At 38.7% G+C, this 19,404-nt stretch overlaps 1 protein-coding gene across 1 annotated transcript in view; it reads left to right on the top strand.

The window, feature by feature from the left end:
* LOC143387302 (NBAS subunit of NRZ tethering complex-like) overlaps window positions 1–19,404 on the top strand; it is a 254,702-nt gene that overhangs the window by 150,746 nt on the left and 84,552 nt on the right. The window contains 3 exon segments of the mRNA XM_077108062.1: window positions 79–196; window positions 11,425–11,501; window positions 11,882–12,019. Coding sequence (XP_076964177.1) covers window positions 79–196; window positions 11,425–11,501; window positions 11,882–12,019 — 333 coding nt within the window.

Here is a 19,404-nt window from a genome sequence, read left to right on the forward strand (position 1 = left end):
ACTCCTTCCCCTGTGATTTCTAAGAATGTGTAATTAGAAGAGACCCTATTAAATGGTGAAGTTGCTGCTTTTGTCTAGGCTGCAGTGACCTATGACACCTACCAGCATGTCCCAGCAGAAAGCTTTGCGGAAGTTCTGCTGAGAACTGGGAAACTGGCAGAGGCTGAAACTGAAGAAGTATTTCCAACTACAGAAGGTAAGAAAGGATGTTCTAGTTTCATTTATTTCAAACATTTACTGAGAACCTACTGTTTTCTGGATAACTTGTTCATACTGAGAATTTTAAAAAGATAAACAGGTATAATTCCTATCTTTAGGTTGCTGATTATGTAAAATGATTCTCATCATGTATGGTATGCAGTGCTCAATATTTATTTTGGTTTGGCTTTTTATCCTTAATCAAATGTGCATCTATATTTGATAGTAAGCATTTTCTGCACGGTGGCATATCTTTCCACATAGAATTCTTGGAAAAGAATGAAATGTATGTAAATTTACCAAAGACAGTGTACTTTTTTTTCCTCGTTAGCCTTCTTACTACCTTTTCTTGACTTTAGTCTTCCAGTTACCTCTCTCACTGCTCTGCCATCTTGGTGAGTACCTTAAAGGCCACTGGAGCACCATATTCCAGGCCATCAGTGAGGAAGGAAGAAAGGTGAGGAGGGAGAAATGTTTTTCTTGGAAGTCCTATTCAGTTTCTACCTCCGTGTTACTGGTCACCTCTAACTGCCAGTGAGCCTTGGCAGTGCCATCCAGTGCCCTCTGGGCTAACTAGCACACTACTATGTAAATTAAAATCAAGAAAACTTATTGTGGAACAGTTTGCTGTTTTCCTGAAAATCTGATACTACAATTATTTTGTTTGTTTGATCCAGGGGCATTTAACCACTGAGTCACATCCCCAGCTCTTTATATTTTTTTATTTTGAGACAGAGTCTTATCAAGTCCCTGAGGCTAACTTTGAGCTTGGTGATCCTCCTGCCCCAGCCTCGAGCTACTAGGATTAGATGTACAGGTGTACACCACCATGCCTAGCCTATAAGTTATTTTTAAATAATTATTTTCTTTAGTCAAAATTTGTATGCCCCTGGGAAGAGGAGTCACAAATACCACTTTCCCATAAACTATATGAATCCTTAGAATACTAGAGGTTTTTATAAACTATACAATTTTTCTTCATTTCTGAGAAATGTTTTTCTACCTTCTATCATTCTTTAATGAGGGTATATAACATAGTTTATCACATTTATTTTTCTCTAAAAGCTATTATTCATGATATGCTTCACAGTTGATATTGAGTATATATGAAGAGTATAGTATCATAACTCTTTATTCACATAATTATTCGTCATTACTTCTTGCTTTATGTTGTATGAAGTCAGTGGCTCATGGTCTGAAAACAATTGATAACAGGTAGTTTGTAAAGATAGAATATGAAACCTTAACAAAATAATGGGTTGGATATGGGAATGTCATTTACTGATTGGCAAACATTCTGGCTATTGCCAGGGACCGAAGCAATAGCCAGTATGTCTGCATATTGCCCATATAATATTTTTATATATTATTTAGCTTGCTAATTGTTTATTGTGAATTCAAGTATCCCTTGTACAGAAGCGTGCCTCACAAAAAGGCAGACCTGTGAACCTGTAGACTTATGGTTAAAAGTCCAAAGAATGGATGCCTTCTTGGATTAGAAACTGATTCCCCTTCTCATTAAGCTTTCTGGCATTTTCCAGAGCTGTTTTTGGAGAAATGCTTAGAGTACTTAATTATAATACCCAGGCAGGCATACATTTCTGGTTATTGGTCCTCTTTCTATAGGGCCCTTAGAATACTTGGCTATATTTGTTATACTTGATCACTAATGATGCTTTAAAATGATCTTGAAATATGAAGTAGATAGCAAGGTTTCCATGAGGAGCTGTGTGGGGTAGACAAAATATAATTGATGTCAGGAGATTCCCCTTGTCTTCCTTTGCTGACAGTGAATTTGTTGCTTACTGAAGAAATGGTTCTAGGCCCTGTCCTAGGAACTTAGGATATAAAGTGGAGGAAGACATTGTCCCTGTTTTCAAAGGGCTTACAGTGGAGGTGGGGAGACAGATACATTTGTGTGTATTTGCTGTGACAGGCAGATGTGAGAGGCATTGGGACTATGGAGATCTGACAGCTGGAAGAGGTGGTGTAAGGTGTAGGTGATGTTTGGCTTGGGTTTGGAAGGTTGAATAGGAGTTAAGTAGATGAGAAAGCATAGAAATCAAGATGGGTAAGAGAGAGAAAGAGGATGTTTTACAAATGGGAAAATTTACTAAATAAGGAAGATAAAACAATGTGATTTTTCAGAGATTTGGAAATTATTCTAATACCTCGATAGAGTGGGCAAACAGCAAAGAAATGAGGTGAAAGTAGGCTGAGAAGAAATACAAAGCCTCAAATAGCAATCCGTTAAACATTCTGATGGAGCCCTCTGCTGGGAGCTATAGGGATTTCAAACAGAAAATTATTGTATTTCAGTTCCCTTATGCATTAAATGGCTTAACAATTCAGTTGTTCCGTTCTGTACCATGTTCTCTTATGATGTCTTGGCAGGGCCTAGTCTTATATACGTGTGCTTAGGTTAGTCCCGAATCTTCTTTGCTACAACTATGCAATTCAGTTAATCCAGATGTTATTTTACCTTTCTTTCAAGACCAATCTGCCTAATAGTTCCTCCTAGTTACACATTAGAATCACTTAGGCAATTTTTAAGAAATACTTAAACCTTGGGATCCATTGTAGATAATTTATTTAACAATCTGTAGAGTTGTGCCTACATAGCAAATATTTTTTAGAGTACCTCATGCTGACCATTTGTGAAACCATAGTTTCACTTAAGTTATTGGATTCTCCCCACCCATAATATGTCCATTCTTCAAACATCTATCCTTTCTCTTTCCTGGCAGCATAGAGACACAGTGTCTTTCACATCTCTGGTCTCTTTGACCTGAGACTTAATCCCTGAGTACCATTTCTGCTTCTAACACTTCTGCCAGACGTGTGAGGATTTTCTATGTGATAGGTGCAAAGTGAATGTTTCTTCATAGTGAGGAGAATAAGTAGGGTGTATATTGTGGTGGCTCGGCCAGTGAACTGAGCATGTGCTCCTGGTTAATCTAAATGCAGGTATGTGTACTCCTCTTGGTCTGTGGGATTTTAAAGGGAGTACAGGAATTTTCTGTGTACTTCTGTTTTTTCAAGTTATCTTTTTTTTTGACAATCAGATTTTTATGTTCCTTTAGGGAAAAGAATCCAAGTCTGTTAATGAATTTTTCAGAATGTCAAGTATTAAATAGAAAAAAATATTTTCAGAATTAAGAAGATATATATATACACACACACACACACACACACACACACACACACACACACCCCATTAATATGCTATGTATATTGAATATAGAGGTGATTTTAGTAATCATTTGTGGCCAGGTATAATAGCACATGCCTGCAATCCCAGTTATTCAAGAGACTGAGTGAGGAAGATCACAAATTTGTGGCCAGTGTCAGTAACTTAGCAAGACCCTGTCTCAAAAAATAAAAAAGGCTGGGGTTATAGCTTAGTGGTAGAGTGCCCTTGGGTTCAATCCCCAGTACTACCAAAAAATGAAAAAAATAATAATTATCTCCTTTATTTACATTTGGGTTTATTATTTAGAAAGCATTTTCATATATACTATCTTTTGATAACACTAATACATCTAGAACACACATATTTGGCTATTTTATAACATCAAATATTTGTCAGAAATGCAGTAGAATTGAAGAGTGATATATATATATATATATAAATAAAATGCCCAAAGGTAGAATAGTGACTGAAGCTCCTGTGCCTCATTCTCCCTACAAGTCAGCCCATGTTTCGATTTTTCCCTACTGTAGGTTAATTTTCACTGTTCTAGACTTTAGGTAGTGTTTTATATAAAACAAAGATTTTTAAATTCACCTATGTTGCATCTATCAGTAGGTGTTTGCATATTTCATTTCTAATTAGAGTAGTATTTCATTGTAGATAAATGAGTTTATCTTTTATGTTAAGGATGCTGGGATTGTAGCAGCATAACTGTTATGAAAGCTGCTTTGCACTCTCTGGTACCACTGTTTTGTGAACATACCCTTTTATTTCTTTTAGGATGGAATTGCTTAGTCAAATATTGTGCATTTGTTTAGTTTACTAACTACTTTCTTTCTAGCTGTTGTGATTTTTCTGGGCTCTGGTTTTCTATTTGAGTTTTACTTGCCCAATATGGAGTGGATAGTGGCTTGCCCTCAGGTCAGAAGCTGTAAAAATGGAAAACTTACCAATGCCATTCATTCTTCCAAATGGCAACTACCTTAAATTTTCTGTCTGCTTTTGCTACCTCCCAGTGCTTTCTGACACCTGTTTTTTTTTTAATACTATAAAATATAAAAGTAAAAGTCTGTACTTTTCATTTGCAGGAGGGCTCTTTTAAACAGAGAACCTGGTCATGGAAGCATTTAAATAGTTACTGTTCTGGTCACTGTGGTTCCTCAGATGACTGTGGGTTAAACTCAGAGTTGTAGTTTTCTAGGAAGAGGAATAGAAAGCCCAGATGCCTTTTTTCCTAGGATTACTTCCAAGAAGTCAATTTATGAATGAAGCTGTGCCTGGTGCAAAGAATTCTGGACATATTCCAACTTGCTTGGGCAGTTAAAATAGATGTCAAGAGTCTATCGGGAAATGGACCCCAGGTATATTCAGGTGGAGAACTCTGCCAGCCAGCAGCAGGCTTGAAGTGAGAATTTAAAGAACACATGGCCATTTGGTAGTGACTGAAAATTACAGTTGTGTGTATTGCATGATTCAGTAATTCTGCTTTTAGGAATTTACCTTATGAATTTGTTCACACACATTAAAAATAAAAAGGACGTTTGTTCATGATAATAGCATAAGAATTGTCAATATCCTGGTAACTACTGCTAGGGAAAGATGCCAGTCTTATTTTGATATCTTGTTTCATGTTAGAACACAGAACTACTTTTCTAAGTTTGGTCAATTTACACAAGTTTCCAAGTTCGTGTTAAAAATTCAAGATAATGTTCTTTGAGGATTTTTTAAGCTAATTCATACGAAGTACCTATCTTGTGTCTGGTTCACCAGAGAAGATATTTCAAATTTATGGGTATTTTTGTTCTCTAATAATTTTGTTCTTGTTATATACAGCAAAGACATGAGCATAGGCAGAGCTTAGATACAGATTGATTTGCTTGGCACATAGTGTAGGGACAGTGGCAATTAAAAGCACAAATTGTTTGGCTCATATTAATGGAACCCTTAAATGACAAATAATAAAATTTACTTTTATTTTTTAGGGAGTGGGAAACTAGTGAAGAGTTTGGTTTTGTTTTAAGCTGGAGAATGACAGTTTTTGACGTTTTAAAATTAATATGGATCTGCTGAGTGAAAAGGGGATTGGAAAAAGACCATAGGTACTATATAGAGTTAGGTTGTGAGGTTGTTAAAGAGTCCAGTGTATAAACAATGAAAAGCTAACCTTGAGTCTGTGGGAGTGGAAATAGAAAGTATGTGTGCAAGTTCTCTGGAAGTGATTCAGCAGGATTTGTGCATGTTGGGAGCAGAGAAGAGGAAGAAGTCCAAGATGACTCTGGAATCTGAGCTTGGCTTACTGGGACAGCACAGTGCACTATTTCAAGAATTTGAAAGATATTGGGTAATGAATGATTAATCTGGGTCAGGCCTAGTGACACAAGCCTGTAATTCCAGCGACTCAGGACTGTGAGGCAGGAGTATCATCACATGTTTGAGTTCATCCTAGGCAATGTAGTGAGACCCTGTCACAAAATAAAAAAATGAAAAGGGCTGGGAATGTGGCTCCAGTGGCAGAGCACTGCTAAGTTCAATCCACAGTACCACACCAAAAAAATGATGAATTTGTGAAAAATTTGAGTAGCAGCCATGTCCAATAAATAGTTGGTAATGTTGGTCTTGTGAGATGGATTAAATATAGAAAGAAATTCTGAGAAAATAGACCAAGGTTCTGTAGAAGTTAAGAATGTAGCTGAGATCTGCAGGAGAGAAAACCTTAAGTGGGACTTGAGAGAGTGATAGAACAATGGAATACCTTCAGTGAGCACTTGTAGTGGGAGGGGAAAGGAAAAGAAGCATGGGGTGTGGGGAGCAAGAGGATCTGGCCACACACAGAGGACTACTTGAGCATAGGTGCAGGAGAATTAATATTTTGGAAGCCCAAGGAGCAGCTATCTAAGAGTGTCTAGTTCTCCAATGACATGTGAGAAAAGAGGAAGGTCACTGAGTTTGGCAACCTTTAGGAGCAATATCAATTGGATTTTGGGACAGAAGGACTTGGAAAAAGAATGAGTGTCATAGTAATGGATACAGTGGGCCAGATCATTCATTTATAAAGTTTAGCAGGTAAAGAAAGGAGACTGTTGCTGCAGCCTCTCTGCCATAGCCGTTAATTCAGAAATCTTCAAGGGGTGATGGGGGATTGAGAAGACGATCACGTATATAGAGAAAGGTGGGACACTGTACTCTAATGGAGGAACAGTGACCCAGAGCTACCTCAGCACGTTTATTACATAGGTTTTATCATCAAAAGGTTATTTTTGGGAAAGTTTATGCAAAGCAGATAGACTGAGGGGCACAGCACTGGTGAGACATTAGGGTTATTTTTTTTATGCTCAGAATTCTCCATCCCTAGGAGATGATATCTGAGTTCAAGGTCCCAACTGATAGAACTCTGTGCCTTTGCACAGTTTCCTCAGGCTGGGTGTCACCATAGCAACTGGGCAATCTTGACCTGTACTTTTACATGGGAAGTTCTTAGTGCAAACGCAGCCATGAGGCATAGTCGGAGATCATGATCCAGGTCACTGCTCTACTGAATTTGTTAGAGTGGCTAGTTTCCAAGGGAAGAATTATTTTTCTTTTATGCAGTCCTAAACATATATACTTATGTATTAAATATATATGTAACACACACGGAAAACTGCAACTTATTCCACGGACAATGTTTGAGGAGAAGCTAATTCACATAATTGTTGAGTGCTTTGTGAGAAGCTGCTAAGTAACAATAAATGTAATAATAATTACAAAATAACAATAAATGCAGTAACAGAACTGCATCAGTTAATCACGTGTTACTCTTTAAGCTTGCCATCTCTTCTGAGTGAAAGTAATCTTCCTGCTTAAATGTAGTTGTTGATTCATTAGTAATTATGATTTATATAAAATAGAAGTATTACCTTTGTTACCACTGTGATGATTGTTAATGGAATAACCTGTTACCATTTTCAGGGGCAAATCAGATGTGTCCTAAATAAAATTTTTGCTTTCTTGACTCTTTTGTTTATGGAGGGAGCAAGGGAATCTACTGGGTGCTGTCTACATGCTAGAGAGCTGATGTGCACTTAGTGTTTCCCTCATTTAATCCTTATTTACATATGAGGCAAAAATGCCAAAACCCAATATCCAAGGTGCTCTGAAAACCAGTAGGGTCTTTGTAACTTGTGTGGCCTCAAAACTTGAACTAAATTGATGTGAGTCTATTCGTAGGCTTTGCCTATCCTACTTAGTATGAGTGTTCAAATATTTTAAAACAGAAATATTAATGTCTTTGATTACTGGCTTCTTCCAGATCACTTTGATGACATTGTCATATAATATACAATATGTGTATGACATAACCTTCTGATGTCCAAACATTCCAAATGCTGAAACTCAAATCTTAGGACGTTATAGTTCTGAAGATGTTTTTTCCTCCTGGTGATAGTTACAGACAGTTGGAGCTCTGGGAATTCAAGGTTAAAGGAATAATTCTGTAAAGTGGGCCCATTGTGCGAGCCGTTGACATAACTGTCTTTTAAAAAACAAATCTCCCACATCCTTACCTGCCTTAAGTCAATAGGATATGTTACATTTCTTAGCAAGTACCCTGTTATATGAAGGAGAAATGCAGACCCGAAATGATAAGCATACAAGTAATTCTTTAAAAGTGGGGTGGAGGGTACTTTTGTAACCTTTACACAGATTAGATCCCAGAACTCAAGGAGGTAGGGGTAATTTTCTCTAACCAAAGAAATCTATGAGAACAGATTCCAATTAGAACTGGTCAGTGTGGGCCAAAGTGACCTAGAGTTGTTATGCACACAGGGGACCTGAAATGCTGCTGTTGTACAGCTGGCAGCCAAGAGTCAAGAGGTTTCTGAGGGGGAATCTGTGAAAACTCGCCTGTAACCCCCCAGTAAAATATGAGGGCCAAAGAGGTCTGCCATACACTCTCCTGAGCATGTCCCCTTTTTCCGTCCTTTCTAATGAACTCATGCCTGCTACTTTGAGTCACATGCCTGAACTCTTTGTGGCATGATCATAAGAACAGTGAGAACTTCTCTGGCAATCTTGACTTCCTGGCAGACCTTTGCTCTGGAGCACTGGTATATCATTCTACCTGATTTTGTTGGCCAGAAATTCATTGTGTGTTCATAGGTTTTGTCTGAGTGGTTGTTCTAAAATGCTGGGGATTTTGTTTTTCTCCAGTTATGGGGGGAGACACAGGCATGGAAATGATTGTTAAGATGTAAGAGATTGATATTAAGATTCCCAAAATAGGAGGCATGGTATACTACACATGGGGAAACCTGGGTGGGTCAAAGGCAGAAGGAGCCGGGGGAAAGCATGCAGAAAGCCTCAATTGTGGTTTTCATGGAGGGAATGGGTTTAGCCTGGTAGACAAGCTTGGGCGAGTTCGATTGGGCAGTATTTCTGATTTCGGCATCTCTAAGCTTACAGGGGTAGTCTCTAGCTGGTTTAATGGTACTTACTCCAGGTGTTAGGACAGATTATTGCTGCCTGGAATATAAAACACTACCTAGAGGAGGGTTCAGAGTATGGGCCCTGAATTGGTTGATTTCCATGTCAAAACTGCTCACAGATGAGTTGTTTATTCTCTCTAGCAATTAGCCCTGAGAGGGCACTTCCTCCAGGATTACCTTCTCCAGGTCAAAGCATCATAAAATAGAAAAGTGAAAGGCATGATTCACACAGTGATGTGTATGACTTCTGTATGGGTGTTATTGACTGGGAACACACATTTATATCTTCACTGCTTGGTGACAGTGACCCTTTTAGGCAACTCTCTGAGGGTGATTTTTGTCAGGAGTTTGAGCTCCTGGAAATTTTCTTCCCGTCTTCCTTAGCTTGCTATAAATGTTGTATTCATTTATATATATTTAAGAATATTTCTGACCATTTTGTGAGAGTAGTTGTGATGTAGTGTAACTGTAAACTTGCTGGAATTTAGGTGTTTGGAGTCTTCCCTTAAAGAATAACTCCTGTAAACATTTATTCTGACTGTGTGTCGTCATTACTTCGTTGCTTTGGGGGGGGGGGTGTTGCTTTTGTTTTTCATTTAGTTTTATTTTGAAATTTGTTGGTTCTCTAGCATATTTTTCAGACTATCCCTTGAGGGTGCTTTGGTTTTCAGAAACAGTCATATACACATTAAAATTTGTAGAAAGATTGAGTTGATGTGATAATAGAAAAGATGTGATGAATACATTGTCAGTAATGGAACTTAATTTCCCAGGTGGGTCTGAGATTGGGTCTAACCACAACTCTAAGAAAGAAGGTTCAGTAGGAGCTGGAGAGCAGCTGCCTGAAACAGGGACTCCTTTGAAGAGATGGTCCTAATTTGGATAAATGGGTTCAGATATACTTTTTGAAAACTGGCTGTTTTTATGCTTGAAGAAGGAAAATATCTAAACAATATTAAGATGGAAGTGAAAAAAAAAAAACTAGGTGAAATAGGTTGAATAGTCCTGCTGTCAGACTCTTGAGAGAAGATTGTTTGAATGCTTTTGTTGCAATTGCTCTTTTTTTCATTTATCTTATGGGATACAGTAACAAAGTTATTGTTTGGTGACACTTTTTGTTTTTCCAAACAAAAATTCTATCAGTAAAAAGCGAGCTCAAGGATGAAGGGAGTGGCAATGGTGGGGAAGGCTTGGCACACTGTATTGCCCGCTGATGTTAGAGTCATAACTAGGTGCTTTGGGAGAGAAATGAGTTGGGAACGTTTGGAAAGGGAAGGAAGGCAACCTGCTCCGCTCCATGCAGGAGTACCACCGTCCTGGGTACAGAGGGTTCCAGAGGGAGCAAAAGCCTTCAGTGAGTGCTTGGAGCTACCCTTCTTCGGATTTCACAAGTTTTTTCATTAATGTCCTCTTTCTGCTCCAGGAGTCAATCTAGGGAACTGCACTGCATTTCTTTGTCTCATCTCCCCAGTTGCCTTTGTTCTATGACAGCTTTTCAGTTTTGTTTTTCATGCCTTCAGTAGTCTCAAGGAAAACCAGCCAGGCATCCTGTAAGAATTTTGCCTCAATCTGGCTTTGTCTGATTTTCTTCTCATGATTCGACTGGAGTTATGGGTTTGGGAAAGAATTGCACAGACACAAAGCATATTCTTGTTACATAATCTAATTATTGTTTAGATCATCAAATTTTGTCTAGATTAACTTTAAGATCTAGACTAGCTTTAAGAATTCTAAAATACTATGCTCATATATTTTATAGGGCCACTGTTATTTTTTATGTAAATATTTCCAGTATTTTGAAATTTTGACCTATAGTTATTCCCAAATGATAAGCAGGTAGGGAAAGTCCACACCAACAAACTCGTAAGCAAAGCACAAGACTGGTGTTCTTTTTGTGGAGTGTGAACAGAAGTGTTGTTGGGAGGAACAAAATCATGTTGTAGTAATCAAAAGATTTATCCTACATTTGTATTCCCAGAGCTGTTTGACTGCACTGTACTCATATCATAACCCTCCATAGTATCTGTCTTTAATGTACATGATCATACAGCTTGGCCTGGGTCTTTACCGCCACACTTACTGGCATGTTTACACTTAGACTGCAACAGTCACCCTGACAGGATTTCCTGGTGTATAAGTGACCGATGGCATACTTGTTTCCAGTTAGGCAAGATTACTATTCAATGTTTCCCCCTCCCCCTCCCACTGGGGGTTAAACTCGGGGGCACTTGGCTACTGAGCCACATCCCCAGCCCTATTTTATTTAGAGACAGGGTCTCACTTGAGTTGCTTAGTGCCTCTTTTGCTGAGCTGGCTTTGAACTTGCAATCCTCCTGCCTCAGCCTCCCAAGCTGCTGGGATTACAAGTGTGCACTACTGTACCTGGCTATCTAATGGTTTTATGTCATCTGTTTAGATGATGCTGAATAGATTTTCATAAAAGGTCTTAAAGAGTCCTCCTAAACTAAGTGTCTGTTTGCAATCACTAGGGCTCAAACCATGACACTTAGTGACTGTGGATGTCTTATGGATCCTTAAGTTCAATCATGCATTTTTTTTCTCTGCATTTAGTTCTTTTGCAGCTAGCAAGTGATGCTTTGCCAAATGATATGACCTTGGCTCTTGCATACCTCCTTGCCTTACCACAGGTAAGCCTGCCTTTTCCATTATAGAAGTACTTAAAAGTGAGTAAACAGAAAACCTGTACTGGGGATTTTTATCAGTAAAATTGTTTATAAATATGCCATTTCCTTCTGGTGTTTCTTGGGTGCTGAAAGGACCCTAATCAGTATCCAGACAGTGAATCCTACAACGTAGCTTAAGTGTTGATATTTAAATACACTTTTACACACATGGGATCTGCTTCATAGTACCTTCTGAGTTTTCATATCATCACGATAGGTTGCCCAGCAGTTGGAGTTGGTGGGATAAGAACTTTATCAAAATCTAGGGCAGTGACTAGAAATGGAACAATTTAAATGATCTCTTTAATTTTCTTTCAACTGAATTATATCTTGTCCCTTCCTAGGTGTTAGATGCTAACAGGTGCTTTGAAAAGCAGTCCCACTCGGCATTGTCTCTCCAGTTAGCAGCCTATTACTACAGCCTGCAGATCTATGCCCGACTGGCTCCATGTTTCAGGGACAAGTGCCATCCGCTGTACAGGGTGAGTCCTCATGTTTTCCATGTTACTGATGAGAAAGGTCAAGCATTCCTAGAATAGTCAAAACATGTTTTTTTCCCTTTGTATCCCAAATGCTTCCAAGTGGCAGACAGGACTTGCCTTTTCTGTTAGACACAGTTGCTTTTCCAGGTATCAGTAAGAGGTAGAGCTTCTGATATTTATTATGAATACCAATTCTTTTCCCTAACTTTTCTTTCATTTATTTTCTAAGTGCTTAATTAGGAGAGGCTAAATGAAGAATTGGCTTTTTAATTCACTGTTTCAAAGGAAGATGGCTATCTAATAAAGTAGGCCATGTAATATTTTGAGCCATATTGTACTTTCATTTATTTTAAAGCCAGAGGTATGACAATAGTAATTGTATAGATAGAATGTTGAAACATTATTCCTCAAGATATATGTACCTTCTTTTGTAGATAGAAAAGTTTTAACAGATGCTTATGGGAAGTTATAGCCATCCAAGTTTCTTTGTATATACAAGTTTTAAAAGATCAGCATTAGGAAATGATCTACTTTCTTAAAATGGATTATTTTAAGAAAATAAGTACTTAAAGAGTAGATAAGTAAACTTTCAAATCAACTAGACACACAGTCTACGATCCAAATTTTATTGAGGGAAGATTCTCCTTTCTTGACCTTAAGCAGACAATAACTTACCTGCCACAGTCATCCAGAACAAATCTAAGAACTCTTATTCCAAGTGTCTGAACATATTCCTTTTGAATCAGTTTTTATTTAAGAGAAGAGGGACAGCCGGTGTGCTACCCACCACAGGTTAGTCTCCCAAGGACACTGTCATCATTTGGTGTGCATAGTTCTTAGGCATAGTTTTATTATCATGATTGTGTTTGGCCAGGAAATAGGAATGTTTGCTTCTTTTACTCAGTTGATGTATGACTTTATTGGGGGAATTTAATTTTTTTTTTTAAATAGCTGCTGCTACTTTGTTGAGTTACTTATTTCACTTGCAAACTTGTTCCCCCCCCCCCAGAAGGTCAGGTTCTCAAAATATATCTGATTGAATTATCTGAGTGGAAAGCATGTGCTGAAATGAGGTCTTTCTCTTTCATTTCAATTTATGTCATTTATATAAAGCTACTACTTTGTGCATGGTGCTTGCTGTACCTTTCTTGAATATAGAGAATTGAAAGAACACCAGTCAGCTAGATTGTTGATCTCCTAGAGCATCTTGTACTTGCCGCCCTCTCCTACTGGCTTGGTGTCTGACCTCGGTGAACTCGGTGACCTCGGCACTCACTGTCTGGGCATGTAAAGGAGTCATAGGAGCTGTGGATTAGAGCGGCAGCAAGAAGATATGCAAAAATTTCTAGAGAGACGTGTTAAGAGAGTGAGGAGAATTAGAGCCTCTCCATTTCTTTTCATCTCTCTGCCTCATGTCCTCACCCTAATTCAGTCTCATTTCTTTACCTAAAGTCATGTCTGCCTCTTACACATCACTCTTTGTTTTCCTGTCTTCAGGCATGTTGTACTCTCTGCCCAAAGTACTTTTCCCACCATGCCTTTGCTAAGCTAGTTGGTAGGTGCCTGACCAGTATAGCTTTCTTCAGTACTCCCAGGGTGAGGGGATTCCGTGTGCTTTGGCACTGCCTTATACTTGCCTCTGTCTTGGCACATGTATGCTAGTTTTTGAGTTTTTCCTTTTCATCTCACTGGATAATGAGCTATTTGAGGATAGCGTTTGTCTTTCTTTAGTGGGTTTCCCAATGCATAGAGCAGGACCTGGAATATAAATAGAAATGTTTACTGGGTAGGTGACTGACAATTCATAGGTAATTCTACAGCACATACAAGATAATTGAATTTACATCTTGTGTATTCATCAAATATTTATCTTGTGACTGCTGTGTGCCAGGAAGTGTTGTAGAAGAAGCAAGAGTGAACGAAGCATAGTGAGCCCTCCCTCTTTTAGGAATTACATTCTAAAGGCATAAATAGAAGAGGTGAATCAAATAGGTACTAAAACAAAAGCAAAGTGAGGTAGAAGAAGCTGGCATGTGCATGTGTGAAAAATACTATTTAAATAGGGTCCGGAAAGGCCTCAGTTGAGAAGATGACTTTGACTAAAGAAAAGGGGACATAAGCAATACTGTGCAGATACCTGAGGGAAGAACATTCCAGACAGGAACAAGCAGGACCAAAGGCACAGAAGTCACTTTTCTGTCATACGTACTATATTATTTCTTGTAAGGTATTTGAGTTGATGTTTAAATTTTACTATATAAAATTCAAGGCATAGAGGACTTGCCTGACCCTGGAGAAAAGTGATATACATGCAGACTGTGCTCAGCCTTTGTTAATGGCTATGTGGGGGCCCTTCTCTCTGGCCAAGAAAGATGTCAGAAAGGGCTGTGACAGCAACAGTTAGTGGGAGTTGCCAATGGACAGTACAAATAGAAAACTAACCCTGAAGAGGTACTTGGCTCTTTTAAGTTTTTTTTTTTTTTTTCCACATTCATTCTGGTCTTTGATCCTTTGCGCAATCCCATTTTACAGAAAAGGAATCTTCTCTGGAGACTGTGGTTCAGAAAACTGTGGTGACTTCCCTAGGTGCTCTGGTGGAAAGCACTGTCCTGTCATTGAGAGCTCTGACTCCAGGCTTTCCCAGCCTGTTGCTTGGATGTACTGCCACTCTGGCTTTGTGGCAAAGGAGGCAGCGTCACTTTTTGTGGAGCTGAGTGATCTCTCTGGCATGCTAGTGTGTGGGTGATTTCCAGCCGGATATTTTCATGGGTAGTTCTCAGTCTGGAGGTAAAACCTCAGCTCCTGTACGTGACAGATAAGATCCTCAGTGAACTGGCTGGCTCTGCCTTGCCCTTCCAGGTGCTTTCCTGATGCAACGTCTTTTGAAGCCTATGTTTAGCTGTTCAGAACTTTTATTTCTCTGAATTTAAATCCTTCTCTGCATGCATATACAACCTGTACTGCAAGCTACCCGCTTCTTCCGCACTGTATATGGATGAGTCAGCCCACAGGTGCTACCTTCCCTGCCTCCACCACAGACACCGGCCTTTTCCCCCTCTTTGCTCTTTGCATGTGCCCCAGGCAAGTAGTTCTTTTGGGATATTATAATTGATGTACATCTTACCTTATTTGAGTGTAGGAATACCACTGTCCCCTGCGTCCCCAGGACACTGTAGTTAAAAAGTGACCATTAATTGGCAAGTGAATAACTTCAGGAATCATATCAACTGAGTGTGTCAGGAAGCTCTTTAAGCTTTCAGATTTGTGGTTTTGAGTCCTGAACCTCTAGGGTTGAAAGGAAGTACAGGTAGGTATAATAGCTGAATGTTTGAAGAACACAAGAGTTTTCTGTTGATTGCCTAATGCCTCATTATTTGAGTCTTTTCAGCATCTTCCTCTGCATAAAACTGCACTGCTGAGTTTGGAATTAAATATGACAAACTCCTGATGAATCATCTTGGAAATTGAAATCAAAGTGGTTTCAATTTGTTGCCTACGCATAATAACACCCAGTGGAGCTTAGCTTTCACTCAGTTGTCAGTTTAGCTTGTTTCTCATTCCACAGTTTTTTCACATTTTCTCTTTCCATCCCTGTCGTTATGTGCTGTGGGGATGCTAACTGAGGTTGATAGAATGTGCAGGAGTTCTGGTACAAGGCCTGAGCATCATGCAGGGCAGCAGCGTCCTGAGCCAGCCACAGAGGCCTTGGAACTTGGCAGCTTTGTGAGAGGATCATTGGGGCAGTGCGCCTCACGTGCATTTTTCTTTGTGGTTTTGTATGATTATGATGGGCAAATGGTCAGTAGGAAATCATTTTCTCTACTAACCTTTGCCCTAATTAACTTATTTTTATATTAAAGAAATGATACGCACGTGACCAAAATATGCAAGTGGTTAAAATGATACACAATAGTTAGTGTTTCTCTTTTGTATCTATCAAAAAACATTTTATGGCTATATATATTTATACAACTATTTTTAGGTGAATATGAGTAAACCTTGCATATTGTACTATACCTTGATCTTTTTTTCACTTATAGCTCACCTTTATAGTTATTATAAATGTATCTTCAAATACAGTCTTTCTAGCATTCTTTTAAGACTTTAAGTTTTCAAAAGATGAAAATGGAAACAAATTTTTTAGTTTATAGGCTAGGGAAGCAAACACAGCAGTGATGAAATTCAAAGCTTTATGGTAGACTATTTCTAAAATGTGTTTTTTTAAGTTACTAATTGAAAATACTAACTAGAAAATTATCTCAAGCAAAATAACAGTCCTAAAGCAGAAATGTACCACCTGAATAAAACTTCCTGAAAAATATTACCAAGTCATTGAGCATTATGTTGTCACGAATATTTATGTATATTTTGTTTTTACAGCGATTTGACCATATTCTTTAAATAAATAAATTTTATTTAAAAGCCTGAACTGCATTGCCAGATTTTTTGGGGGTGGGGGAATAAACTAATCTAACTCTTCACACTTTACTTTTTAAATTCCTGATGGCTTTTATGCTATTAGTCTTTACTGTGAAGTTTTGCAATATCCATTGTGAATACTGAATATTTCAAAGCTACCTATGCAGTCCTTCACAATCTTCTCGGGGGCTAAAACTTTCATACTTAGGAATCAGCATCTTATGAATCATGTCATTGTCTTGGGAGAGGACAAGAGGAACAGAAGTTTAAATGTATGCTATACACCCGAGACCTTTGAGTGACGGCCAGTATGAGGCCAAGTAGAACACTCGTGAAGACCTGGTCAGTTGGTGTGAAAGCAGTGACGGGAGGCCAAGGAGCCAGCTGCAAGACTACAGCTGTAGGTGCCTCAAGTGCAGACTAGGTATCTGGGGAAATAGGACCAGTTGTTCCTCTCTCACTGCTGGTTGCTGTGAGGGTTGAGTGAGAATCTTAGGGAATGCTTCAGAAGCTTGGGATGCTGTGCACTTGGATAGTGTGTGGATGTGTGAGCTGAAGCACTGGGTTAAGAGGGGATTCTTGAATTATTTTAAGAAAAGTGGTGATACAAGCTGAGGGGGGAAATTTTTAGTAAAATTTGGATTGAATGTTTGAAGCAATCATAACCAGAGTCCTTGAGGAAGAGGTAGAAAGAGGTTGTGGCAATAATAAAATAACTGGCGGAGGTAGCTAGGACTTACTACATGCTTATCCACCCAGTCTAATTTCTTAAGAGAACTCTAGAAGCGGAAAACTAGATGCTTAGGAGAGAAATGAGAGCAATCTAGGCCTTTGCTTCCGATTCTTTGATTCCCCTCATACCTAATTTTACTTTTCCTTAGAAGCCTTGGTGAGAAACTATCTTTTCTCCCTAGTATTATTTTACACTATAAATTGAAGTACCTGAAAACCTTCCTATGCACTTAAAAAATACTTATTAATCCATAAATTGACAGCCATTGGAAGCCTGCTGTCAGAGAATTAAAGGAATAACCCTGTTCACCTCCATAAGATAATCTCAAAAGGAAGCATATCAGACAGGTAATTGAAAGTGCTTTTCTTGTTCATGATTCTAAAATAGTGTTCTTCTACTTAGAGAAGAACATAGATAGGTCTCTCAAACAGAGATGATATTAAGAGACAACTGTCTTAAGAGGTTCTTGGTAATAACCAAGGCTCAGTACATGTATAATTACCACTAGGACTGTTCCATTGAAATATTAGATTTTTGTTCTTAAATATTTCTTGGGGATAGTGAATAAATTTGTACAAAGTCTATGAAATAAAAATTACTCAGAGTAGCCAGACAGTTTCTACTTAAGTGAAGGAGAAGAGATTAAAGTTGTTAAAACTGTGGGAATCTTTTGGATATAATTTGTGGGTCTGAAAAATTATATTTTTCAACAAATCTGTTCTGAATATTAGTGGAGGAATAAATGAGAGAGCTGTAGAGCTTCCTCGTTTCCACACCTGGAGGGATTTACAAGGGTTTATTTTATCTTAATGATTGAATTCTTGTTATATTCATAGGATTTTAGTCTTAGGTGATCATTTGGTGAAGCTCGTTTTTTTCCATCTGAGGAAACTGAGCATCAGAAGATCGAGAGGGAATCAATTGCTCCCTCCTTGGAGTTCCCAGGACTCTTGGCTTGTGGTTCTATAATGAGCTTGTATTCAGATGTCTTCTGTGAATTGCTTATGTGCACGTTGTTGACAATCAGTGGTTTGTAATTCCTTGAGAGTAAGCTCTGAGTTCAGTTTACTTTCATAGAATAGTGGGGAGCAGGGTCCTTCCTCCCAGCGAACCACAAGGAGGGTGTGTTTACTGATATTCTTTTATAGGCGAGGAAGCAGATAGGAAGTAATTTCAAATTGCCTCTATTCAGTGAGGGAGCTATGTATGGGAATAGGAACTAGAACTACTGACTTAAAAGCCAGCTCAGGGGGCTGGGGTTATGGCTCAGCGGTGGAGCGCTTGCCTAGCATGTGCGAGGCCCTGGTTTCTATCCTCAGCACTACACAAAAGGTATGTGTCCAACTACAACTAAAAAATACTAAAAAGAAAAAAAGCCAGCTCAGTGTGCCCAACTTCACCATCTACCTGGTGCATGCACAACACTGTGTTCTGGAAAAGGTGAATTTATGAAGTACACATGGTCTCTGCTCTCCAGATGCTCTAATGTGATGTTAAGAGAAGGCAATGCAAATTATATAATAGAGGTACAATTAAAGAGTGCGTGTGTGTGTGTGTATGTGTGTGTGTTTTAAATGCCTCTTAGCAAGTTCCATCATTCTCTTCATTTTTTTGAAATTGCCTACATCTTGCCAGACTTGATTCCTATAATAAATATATAGGAGCATGTATATTATATGTTCTCACAACCCTGAAAGCTGTGTTATTACTGCCAGTTCATAGTTAAGTAACTTGCACAAGGTCACTTGTCTTCTAGCTTCTGCATGTCTGCTTATTTCACCATACCCTGATATCTTCTTTATTGGCAAAAGGAGATTTCATCTATCCTTCTTGTCACATATGAATGTGCAAGTTTTATGTGGAGACTCAAACTTTCTTTCTGGGTGAGAGCTGCATAAATATTAGTAGCAATAATTATGCTTATTATTGCTGAGCGCTGCCATTTTGTAGCTTTGCTCTCCTCTTTGCCTTGGAATTTGTATAATAAACTGTATGAGAATGTAAGGAGAATAGAAATAAGATGTCTTACTACTGAGTTGAAGTGCCAAGTGTGTGCACCACCCCCCTTATGATGGAATACAGAGCAGGTATGGATGGGCTAGCTGGCCCATGAGCCACATCCCTGTACCAGAAAACTACAGAGGAGACTGTGCCCATGATGGCTTCAGGGTGATACTCCAGAGGGTTCAGTCAACAGGTGGAAAGGGGAGGAGGAGTTTAATGTAGCCATAGT

This window comes from Callospermophilus lateralis, unplaced genomic scaffold, assembly GCF_048772815.1.
Source record: "Callospermophilus lateralis isolate mCalLat2 unplaced genomic scaffold, mCalLat2.hap1 Scaffold_127, whole genome shotgun sequence".
NCBI classification, from domain to species: Eukaryota; Metazoa; Chordata; class Mammalia; order Rodentia; family Sciuridae; genus Callospermophilus; species Callospermophilus lateralis.